The sequence below is a fragment of the Lithobates pipiens genome, unplaced genomic scaffold, assembly GCF_037356315.1.
Source record: "Lithobates pipiens isolate NorthernLeopardFrog02 unplaced genomic scaffold, aLitPip1_a1.2 Scaffold_8, whole genome shotgun sequence".
NCBI classification, from domain to species: domain Eukaryota; kingdom Metazoa; phylum Chordata; class Amphibia; order Anura; family Ranidae; genus Lithobates; species Lithobates pipiens.
The window spans coordinates 645,288,046-645,299,074 of record NW_027507903.1 but is presented as its reverse complement, the minus strand read 5'-3'; the positions used below and the strand labels follow the sequence as shown (position 1 = coordinate 645,299,074).

General features: G+C 45.1%; 1 protein-coding gene across 1 annotated transcript; it reads left to right on the top strand.

The window, feature by feature from the left end:
* The first annotated feature begins 1,244 nt into the window (after nucleotides 1-1,244).
* LOC143961655 (E3 ubiquitin-protein ligase TRIM39-like) lies at nucleotides 1,245-3,623 on the top strand. The gene has a single exon (XM_077470976.1). It carries the CDS (start codon nucleotides 1,269-1,271, stop codon nucleotides 2,841-2,843), a length of 1,575 nt encoding a protein of 524 aa, XP_077327102.1. The 5' UTR covers nucleotides 1,245-1,268; the 3' UTR covers nucleotides 2,844-3,623.
* Nucleotides 3,624-11,029: the final 7,406 nt, after the last annotated feature.

Below are 11,029 nucleotides of genomic sequence, written 5' to 3'. Positions count from 1 at the left end.
AGGATATTCCCTTGGCTGACCTTACTTATAAGGTGGGTTTTATCAGTGTATTATGTCAATGAGATAGATTTCAGAATGATCAATCTTATCCAGTAAGGAACCCTTCCTTGTTCTTCACAAAGAAATGGTGGTCTTTAGTCCCTGGGCCTTCTTTCTTCCAAAGGCAGTAAAGTGTTCAGCCCCATCCAGCTGCCGTGTATGTCAGCCTTTAGCCAGGCTGCAGGAAGCAGGACTAGATGCTGCACCTGTGGCTCCTGGGGACACTAATATCCCAGAATTGGACACACTTGGACTAAACGTCTAGTGTACAAGGGGCCTTAGGCTTTATGTGAAAGGGACGTTTTTAACCTCTCCTGAACGATTTAAGTTGACAGATAGTAACTCACTTTTAAAACATCTGTTTTGCCACATTTATATGCCGCGTATAGTGGCGTTTTCCTGCGTTTGTGTTTAGAAGCGCTTAAAAAAAAATAGCCAAAAATGAAAAACGCCTCTAAACGAAATGTGGCACTTGAAATGCCTGTAAACTCAGCTTCTGAATGCATCCAAAAAATGCCTCTAATCTCCACTTCCTAGAAAGGACTATAAACGACCCCGTGTACATGGACAGATAAGATAACATAGAGGAGAGTTCAGGGGCAGTTGAAAAAAACTGCCAACTGCTCCTAAACGTCCATCTACCAGCAGCCGTGTACATGAGGCCTAAGGCTTAATGTACACAGGACATATTTACAACCTCTCCTGAACAATTTAACTTGACAGATAGTAATCCACGTTTAAAACATCCGTTTTGCCACGTTTACATGCCATGTTTAGCCGTATTTGCGTTTAAAAAATATATATTTTTTTCAAAATAGGCAAAAATGAAAAATGCCGGTAAACGAAATGCTGCTGAACATGAGTTACCACGTTTAGCCACGTTTAGCCCGCTTGGTGTCTGAAACGTCAGAAACTTCGGCGTCTGAACTCATTTTTTTGCTTTCAAAGAAAAGTCTATAAATGCAACTGCCTAAAAATGACATTAAACAAACCTGTGTACATGTACACATAAGATAACATTGGATGAGTTCAGGGGCAGTTGAAAATCTCTCAAAGTTGGGAGGTTTGATTATCTTTACTACTGTGGGAAAAAAAACCTTCCTTTTCAGTACTTTAATAATACTGATCTGGATCAGCCTCGCCCTGTGTAGGAGGAAGTGACCCTCCCAAATGCATTCTTCTCCGGTGTCAGAGATTTTCACTTTCATTTCTCTCTTCTACTGTCAGCGATGGCGTCTGCTAACCTGAGAGCTGAGTTGGAATGTTCCGTCTGTCTGAACATTTATACAGATCCTGTAATGTTGAGATGTGGACACAACTTCTGCCGGGTCTGTATTGGTCGTGTGATTGATACACAGGGGGGGTCTGGAGGATATTCCTGTCCTGAATGCCGAGAGAAGTTTCCGGATAGGCCTGCACTGCAGAGGAACATAACACTATGTAACATAGTGGAGAATTTCCTGTCTGCTCGACCACATCAGGAGGAGTCTGGGGTCTTCTGTACTTACTGTGTGGACTCTCCTGCACCTGCTGTTAGATCCTGTCTGCTCTGTGAGGTTTCTCTGTGTGATAAACACCTGAGAGTCCACAAAAAGTCCCCAGAACACGTCTTATGTGACCCCACCTTGTCCATGGAGAGCAGGAAATGCTCCGTCCATAAGAAGATCCTGGAGTATTACTGCACTGAGGATGAGACCTGTATCTGTGTGTCCTGCAGTTTGGCTGGAGAACATCGAGGACACCAGGTGGAGATGCTGGATGAGGCTTCTGAGAAGAAGAAGAAGACACTGAGGAATGTTCTGCAGAAACTTCTGATAAAGAGAGAGGAGACGGAGGAAAGAGTCCAGAGTCTGCAGGAACACAGGAGGAAAGTAGAAGAAGAAGCAGCCGGTGACACCGAGAGAGTCACTGTCCTGTTTAGAGATCTCAGGAGACGCCTGGAAGACCTGGAGAAGAGAGTCCTGAGGGAAATCTCCGGGAGGGCAGAGCGGATCTCCATCTCCATCCGGGATCTGGAAATAAAGAAGGAGGAGCTGTCCAGGAAGTTGCGTCACATTGAGGAGCTGTGTAACGTGACGGATCCACTGACTGTCTTACAGGAATCAGACACAGGTGACTTGTGTGATACTGAGGATGGAGATAATGAGGACAGAGAGAGACATGAGGAGCTCCTCCATGATGGAGGGGGTCTGGATGTGGATGGGATATCACACACATTACACACATTATCTGATATAATAAAAGAGGTAAATGTATCCTCCTATATACAGGGAGCTCCAGACATATTACTGGATGTAAATACAGCTCATAATAAGCTCCATATATCAGATGACAGGAAAACTGTATCCATGTCAGATAGAAACCAGAATTATCCAGAAACACCAGAGAGATTTTGGGGTTATCCTCAGGTGTTGAGCAGTCGGAGTTTCTCCTCAGGGAGACATTACTGGGAAATGGATGTCGGGGGATCAGATGGATGGGTAGTCGGGATGTGTTACCCCAGTATAGACAGGAGAGGGGGGCAGTCAGGGATTGGAAATAATAAGAAGTCCTGGGGTTTGTACAGGAATGGTGATCAGTATGGGGTGATACATGACAGTAAACGGATCCCCTTACCCCCCAATAGCTCCAGTAACAGAGTCAGGATAGATCTGGATTATGAGGTCGGACAGATCTCCTTTTATGATCTGTGTGACCCGATCCGACATCTCCACACCTTCACCACCACCTTCACTGAGCCCCTCCATGCTGGGATAGGTGTAGGGAGAGGTTCTATGAAGATCTGTGGGAGGAATAGGGAATAATAGTAATAGTCAGAACTCCACCCAGAGACTAATGATGTCACAAGGATGGGTGGTGGGATTGGTAGAATTGTCAGCCAATAGGATAAAGCAGTGGGTGGAACTTCAGTCAGTGCCCTGCAGGTTTTTCTTATATTTGTGATTTCTCCCTCTGTCACTCCCTGTGATTGGGTAGGAGATCTCTCCAGTTACTGGAGTAACAGTGAATGACATGTTCCTATTTGTCAGTAAAGAGGGGTGTGGCCTATCTATATAATTATCTATCTATCTATCTATCTATCTATCTATCTATCTATCTATCTATCTATCTATCTATCTATCTATCTATCTCATGACAATTACTTTCATTGTAATCATTAAACAGAAAGTTATCACAGTGTGTGACATCACCAATCTCCTCCTCTGGCCCCTCCCCCTACTCTCTGCCCCTCCCCCACATGCAGTCACTCTGTGCGGGGTGCAGTGCGGTCGCTGTGATTGGATAGGATGGTGTCCCCTCTCCTCTCTTTCCTCCTCCTATTCCATACAATCTATACTATATAGAGATGAAAAGAAATGTAACAATCTCAGAGGAAATATATGAAGAAGGGATCTAGAGATTTACTGCAAAGACAATAAAATGTGATGTATCATTAAAGTGTATGTCCACCCATAATGTTTTCTTTTCTTAGTTCTGGATGGAGGGCGAGAATTAGAACCCCTGTCAGGATTTTGCTGCTATCCAGATCTCCATTTAAAGAGATTTCCCCTCACTTCCTGTCCCGGTGACAAGATTTTACCAAGCAGGAAGTGAGGGGCGCTCTCCACGATTATAATAAAATCTGACAGGGGCTCTAGGCCTTCCCCTATTCTACTAAAAATGTATGTCTGGGTCCCCTTTGCTGATTTCCTCTCACTTCCTGCCCGGTACAATGTTGTCAGCAGGACAGGAAGTGAGGGGAATCCCCAGATATAGTAAAAACACAACAGGGGTTCTAATCCTCCCTCACTCCATCCAAAACTATAAAGAAAAGTTCTTAGCTTGGCATAGACTTTAATGGAATGTATCAGTAATATAATAGTGTCGGTGTCACTGTTATCAGCACTGAGATGTATATTGCTGTGCAGCATGTTCTCCGGTCTCTCCCTCATCTTCCCCACCAGAGAGGACAATACCTTACAGAGACACGGCACACATCAGGCTGGTAATATGTAGAATATACGGGAAGACAGAGAGGGTGAGACCGGAGAACACGCTCAGGGCTGCTGTTAGAGATCATGGGGCCCCGTACATTACCTGACAGGGACCCCCCAGCCTGGATGGGTGTGTGGGGTCAGGTGTATGGCCCTGGACACGGCTTCAGCCACATGAACAAATTCATGCAGCCAGACTACCTGTGGGAAGGAACCCTTAATTATGTTTTTTTTTTACAATTTATTTTTGTTTTATTATTTAAATTATTTAAACAGCCTTGTGGGGGGTGGGGGGGCTTTTGTGGAATATCAGGGGTCCATACAGACCTCTGATGATACACTCTTTAGGCAGAAGAAGAAATTGAGGACAGAAATCCCCACTTCTTTCTCTGGAGCTGAAGCTTGACGGGAATGAATGAACAGGAAGTGTTCTGTACAGAGGCTTACTGTTCATTCACCAACCGAAGCATAGTAAGCACAGTTTATCATGCTTCAGTTTTGAATAAACACAGAAGTGATCATTATCAATCACTCACTGTGTTCACTGAGAAAAAGAAGGGGCTGATAAATATGACATATTTACTGCTCCCCCTGTGTGCCCGCAGCAGCTTACAGCCAGCGGGAGAGAGAGGAGGAGAAGCTGGCAGAGCTGTGGGGAGAAGAGGGCCACCATGGGATTAGAGCTGTGTGGAATGGAGATTGGGGACAGGAGGGGGTGATCAGAGCAGTGGGGGGCCAGTCTCTGAAACCGATCCCCCTGTGGCTCCCCCTGCAGCAGCTGGTGGGAAGGAGAGAAAGAGAAGTCATCTGCACTGTGGGGGAGATGGTGGGGGCTCTTGCCTGGGATCAGCAGCTTTTTGAACTGGCTGCACCATAAAGCTGCCCAGACCCCATACAGGAGGGCCGGTTCTACCCCCTCTGTGGCCCTGAACACGCTGAACACCAATATACATCACAGTGCTGCTAACAGTCACACCATCTGATTGGTTGCTCCGTGTCTCACACTCTGTACTACTGTGCTGAATAAGAAGAGATGTATTATGGGAAAAAGGAGAACACGGGGTTAATCTGTTACTTTATCTTTCTGAAAGCCTACGAGGGAAGCCGTGGGCCCAAATACCGTATATGACATTGTCTGGAGGCCACAAAAATATCACATTGCCTAGGGGCTCCAAATATATCATATGGCTTGGGAACACAAGTATGTGACATTCTCTAGGGTTCCCCAAATTTGCCCCAGTCCCTGGGGGCACAAATATGTCCCATTCTCTGGAAGCCTAAAAAATCTAACATTGCCTGGAGCTCCCAAACATTTCCAAGGGTCTGGTGGCAGGGCCGAGTTGCAGAAGAGGCGGCCATCTTGGGTACTTCAGTGGGATGGGGGCACAAAAATGGCAGAACCTTCAACCTATACCCCTATAGTTCACAGCTCATGGGGGGACACTTTGATTTTTTGGCTTGGGTGCTAAAGGAGTCTGTCTTGGGCCCCAAGTGTGTCTCAATACCTAGGGATCCTATATAAGGCTTTATTTATTTTTTGAGACACAAATATATCACATTGTTTTGGGACCCCAAAGGGTATCAAAGGAACTCTGTCACTTGTCCACTCAGGGCCCATCCCAACCCCTTTATATTCCCCATTATTGCTCTCCTCTGCTGCTCCATCTCCCCCCCATGTAGGTTCCATGTTGGAATATGTCAGAGCTTACACAGGATTGATGATGTCACCCCTCCCCCTCCCTCATGTGACAGTATTCAAGCCTGGTGATTGGCTGCTTAGACCTGAACATTGTATGCTGGGAGAAGATCACATGATCCCTCATACCCTGGAAATTGGGAACCTATCAAGGGCTTTGAGGGAGCAACAACATATTGGGGAACAGCAAAGGAGAATATATAGGGGGGGTTGGTGGGTTTTCAAGAGAACCTCCCACTTTATCCTGAAAGAACAAAGTGGGCGGAGTCTCTGTATCCCGCCTCTGGGCTGACCAAAGGTTCCTCAGTCAGTATGACTATGTTCAGTGGTAAGAGGTGATGGGGTGCACTGATCTAGGTGTGCAGTACTTACCTGGAGAGATGTACTTACTGTTCTTTATAGACTGCAATATAACAGTGTACACTTCTCCGGCTCTGAATGTGGATGTACATGGAGACTCTATAGGGCAGGGGTCTCAAACTGACGGCCCTCCAGCTGTTGCAGAACTACAAGTCCCATGATGCCTCTGCTTGACAGAGTCATGCTGGTAACTGTCAGCCTTGCAATGCCTCATGGGACTTGTAGTTTCGCAACAGCTGGGGGGCCGCCAGTTTGAGACCCCTGCTATAGGGGGTGTACGGCTGCTGCATTACTTACAGAAGGGGCGGGGCATTATTTCCTATGGCTCCTCCCAGTACATGATCATTATGTATAGAGAGAGGGGACATTGTATAGAGTGCTGGACCTGAGACAGAGCGCAGAGTGTAACATGACTTATGGGAGGCACAGATGGAGGTGTACTGGCCCTTTAAGACCAGATCTATCTATCTATCTATAATATAAGATTACAATATGTAGTAGAAATAAGAATATAATAAGTTTGAAGATTGTGTCATTCTTTTCCATCACATATCCCTGTCATCATGTGTGATTGATAAGTGTATCTACATTATTATATCATATATTATATCACTTTTATAATGGATCCTAATATAATGTGTCCCCATAGAATGGATCACCAATAGAATTCTATGGGATCACTTTTATAACTAATGATTTTATATTATATCACTTATACAGATTTTTAGGTTTTTGATTTATTCGATTTTTAGATTTAAGTCACATGATAATTGCGCAAATGTTTATCAAAATAATATTTTTGCTGAAAATACGGGAAAATCATTATTAGCGGATACAAATACAACATAACTTACAAAATTCCTTCTAATTCTAGAACATGGACCTGTATTGAGCTAATAAATAACAAATTTGTAAATTTTTGTGTTTTTTTGTAAACCAGTGAGAATTGAAGGAACACAGATCTGTAAATAGGCGACTTACACTGACCAATGGCGGCAGCCAGTTGGGATTGAGAAAATTTTTACAACACGCCCCTTTTTATAGAAATTGTTCTAATGATTGACTTCTGCTGAGCAGGGACGGCCGCACACCGATCGACATCGAGCCGATCCCCGCTGAACAGGCTGAATTTCCATCCATGTATGGGCAGCTTTAGGGCTCATTCACACTAGGGGCAGGGACTGACACTCCTTGGAAAAGTGCTCCATACTCAGATCACTTTTCAGAGGTGTTTGACAATATCTCACCTCCTCACCACCCGTTTTAACCCCTTAAAGCAACGCCACCACCCTGCAACTGTGTGCATTGCACATGGATATGGGGTGGTGGCAGAGTGTCCCTATCTACTGTAGAGTCCGGGGGAAGGGTTCCTCTGGGCACGACCGACCTGGAAGCTGCAATCAGAATCATGTGATGGGAACCAGATCCTATGAAATCTATGAATGGGTCATGTTTGGTGGGTGGTGGTATCTGCCGAATGCAATAAAGGGGTACCAGCTTTGCTTTGAGGCCACAACATGTGTTCACCCCTGACTGCTGACTCTGCAGCTAAAGGGGGAGCAGTTTTGGGCTCAACCAGGGGGTTATACCACCCCCCGACTGCTAGTGTGAAGGATTCTCATGTGTGTTGGTGCATCACAGACAGCCAATCATAAGCGGAGGAGACATTCCTCGCCCTGCAGCTGTACATATACATAAAGCACATGGGGGAGGGGGGATCAATAGACACAGGGGGGATCAGAGGAAACGTGGTGATGGAAGCCCATGGAGGATCAGAAGAGATGTCAGAGATCTGCAGAGGGGAGAGGGCACTAACTGTAGCCAATAGAAAATAGGAATGGTGCTAGCTGCGGGGGTTGGGGGAATAGCTGTAATCGGCCATTTTTCTACACACCAGAGTCTGGGGGTCACTTCTGGTATAAGTTGAAGGTTAGAAATAGAAATGTTTTGAGGCACTGATGACTTTCATGGTACCATGGAACTCACTACACTAAATACAGTGTAAAATCATTATGTTTATTACAAAAGTTATACAAAATCATTAATAAATACATCACACACCAGCAACAAAATGTAATAATATAAAAAAAAAAGTAAAGGGAACTAAACCCATTCAAAGACTGGATGTCTTCATATAGTCCCCCCACAAATGTAAGGAATCTAGAATAGATGTTAGTCCAGCCTTCCTGCCAACATGTTTTGCGCGGTAACCGCTTCCTCAGGAGTTTTAGAAGAAAGTAATAATCTGCAGAGCACAAGACATAAATCATAGCACACCAAGAAAACATGTATAGACATACAGTATGTATACACTTATGATAAAACACACATACACATGTCCACACAAGATACACACACATAATAAATTCACTATATGCAATGCATCACCACATGTACTGTACAAGAAACTCATATGGCCAATGAAAACAAGAGAAGGGGGGCAACACTCACCCGAAAATTCACACAGACCCATCCAGGAAGGGAACATCACATATGGTGGTCTCCCTGGTCAGTCTGGAATCCAGGTAAGGTGAGGGCTGATAAGCTCTGTTTGATATATGTATTTCTTAAAGCGGAGGTCCACCCTAAAGTGGACCTTCCGCTCATCGGAACCCTCCCCCCATCCGGCGCCACAACTGGCACCTTTCAGGGGGGTGCAGATACCTGTACAGTACAGGTATCTGCACCCACTTCCGGGATAGCTCTCTGCGGAAAGGGGCGTAGATTACGCCCCTTTCCGAAAGTCCCCCACTGCCTGCTGGGAAACACACAGATCCCAGAGGCAGCGGGTCCATCCTTATTGCGCAGCGCGACTCGCGCATGCGCAGTAGGGAACCGGGAAATTAAGCCGAAAGGCTCCACTTCCTGATTCCCATACCCAAGATGGCGGCGGCAGCACCCGAGAGACGATCGAGAGATCGGCTTTGGGTGCTGACATCGCGGGCGCGCTGGACAGGTAAGTGTCACTATTTTAAAAGTCAGCAGCTGCAGTATTTGTAGCTGCTGGCTTTTAAAAAAAAAAAAAAAACGCGGAGTCCCGGCAGACTTCCGCTTTAATATAGCATTGTAAGGGTAGCCAACCAGACGTTGTACATAGTATACAGATTACTCTATATACACACCAAGGAGATGTAAGGATCCTAGAATATTGTACACTGAAAGTGCCTGATCAAAGAAATAGGAATCCTTCAAAAGTACTAGCTGGTCAAAACCAAACCTATATAGAGATAAGTAGAGAGAAATCATTAGAGATGGGCCAAACACTCCTGGGTTCAGTTCGTAGCAGAACTCCTGAACAGGGGAGAAGTTCTAACCGAAACGGTGAAACCCCTATTGAAGTCAATTGGAGCCGAACAGGAAAAAATGAAAAAGTATCAAATTTTGAAGGCTTATATGCTAGTAAATGGCCATAAAAGGGATATGGGGGCCGGGTACTGCCCTGGGGGGATATGTATCAATTCAAAAACATTTTTTAAAGTGCAACAATAAAAATGAAAAATTCCTTTAAATATATATTCCGAGGGAGGGTCCCCTTAGTCTGCCTCTAAAGTGGTGCATCTGCAGCATGTATAGAACCTGCTGCAGCAAAAATGTCATTTCTAAAGAAAACAAAAAGAGTCAATTCTCATTTAAATTGACTCGCGTTGCAATTGCTGGGACCCTGGTTATAGGGGGAAAAAAAGAAAAAAAATGGCGTGCAGTCCCCCCCACTCCATACCAGGCCCTTTGTTTTTTTTTTAAAGATTCTTTTACCGGCAATTTTTTCTTTATTCAGCTGTCAGCGGGGAAGCTCATTGACAGCTGATGACTCATCAGTTGTTAAGTACGCGACGGCCGGCTACCCAGTCCTGCTCCTTAACAACCAGCTTTTACTGCACCCTGATTGGGTAAAGCTTTGCCCAATTGGGGTGCAGAATGCGCTGTGCAAATACCCACCGAACACCCTGCAAATTCAGGTATTCCCTGAATGGGGCGAAAAGCCAATGTTTGGCCCGCACTCATGTTCGGCCTGAAAGGTTCACCCAACACTAATAATCATTAACCCTTAAAAAATTGTGGGCATCTTGGGCTCTATAGATGGACTTCATAGCTCACCTGAAATTAGCCTGAATCAGCACATCATGACAGCAGCCCCGAGGGTAGATGTATATACCACTTGTAATGATGTCATAATCCTAAGCATATAATGTTCCAGCCATCCATGGAGCAAATAAGTGCAATTCCATTAAAACATGTAAGGCTATAATTTATGTGCTGATAGTTTCATAGCCTGAGAAATAAGGGTAAGTTCAGGGAAAGCTATAATTGAAAAACAGGACAACCATGGTAAGATACATATAAGTGAATTCAGCTATGTGACCGATTCAGGTAAGTCCCTTAAAAAATGAAATTACAAAGTTTCTATCTTAGCAACAGGTCCTAAAGATCGCATATCACTGCCAGAGGGTCTGTGACAATTTTAGGGGAGCCCATCCCCTTATATATAGCCCTGGCTCTTGCCTAGCCGCCGGTGACATAACTGGGCCCAATCCCATACTGCACATGTGCCGAAAACAGCACATACGTAGTGTCTCATGAGGGTTGCCATGGAAAGCTGACAACATCCAATCCATTGGCCACCCTGGGCAATACAGGATATTGTCATCACATGAAGTCAACCCAGTGACAGCTAGTGGACGGCAGATAGACTGCAAGGTGTCCACAGTGTCCTGCATAAGGGACCACACACTCGCTGGAGTAAAAACCAGTCCAGGCACCACCCCCACATCGACAGGAAAGGAGAACCAGTTGGGCCAATCAGCACCTCATTGGCCAAGAGATAAAGCAACACAGTGCACAGGGCTCGCATATCTCTGGTTACAATACAACACATTACAATCTCAGCTAGTCGAATACAAAAAATATAATAACTACAAAAACAACAACCATGGGGGCGTGGCCAAGATGGCACACTGAGTGG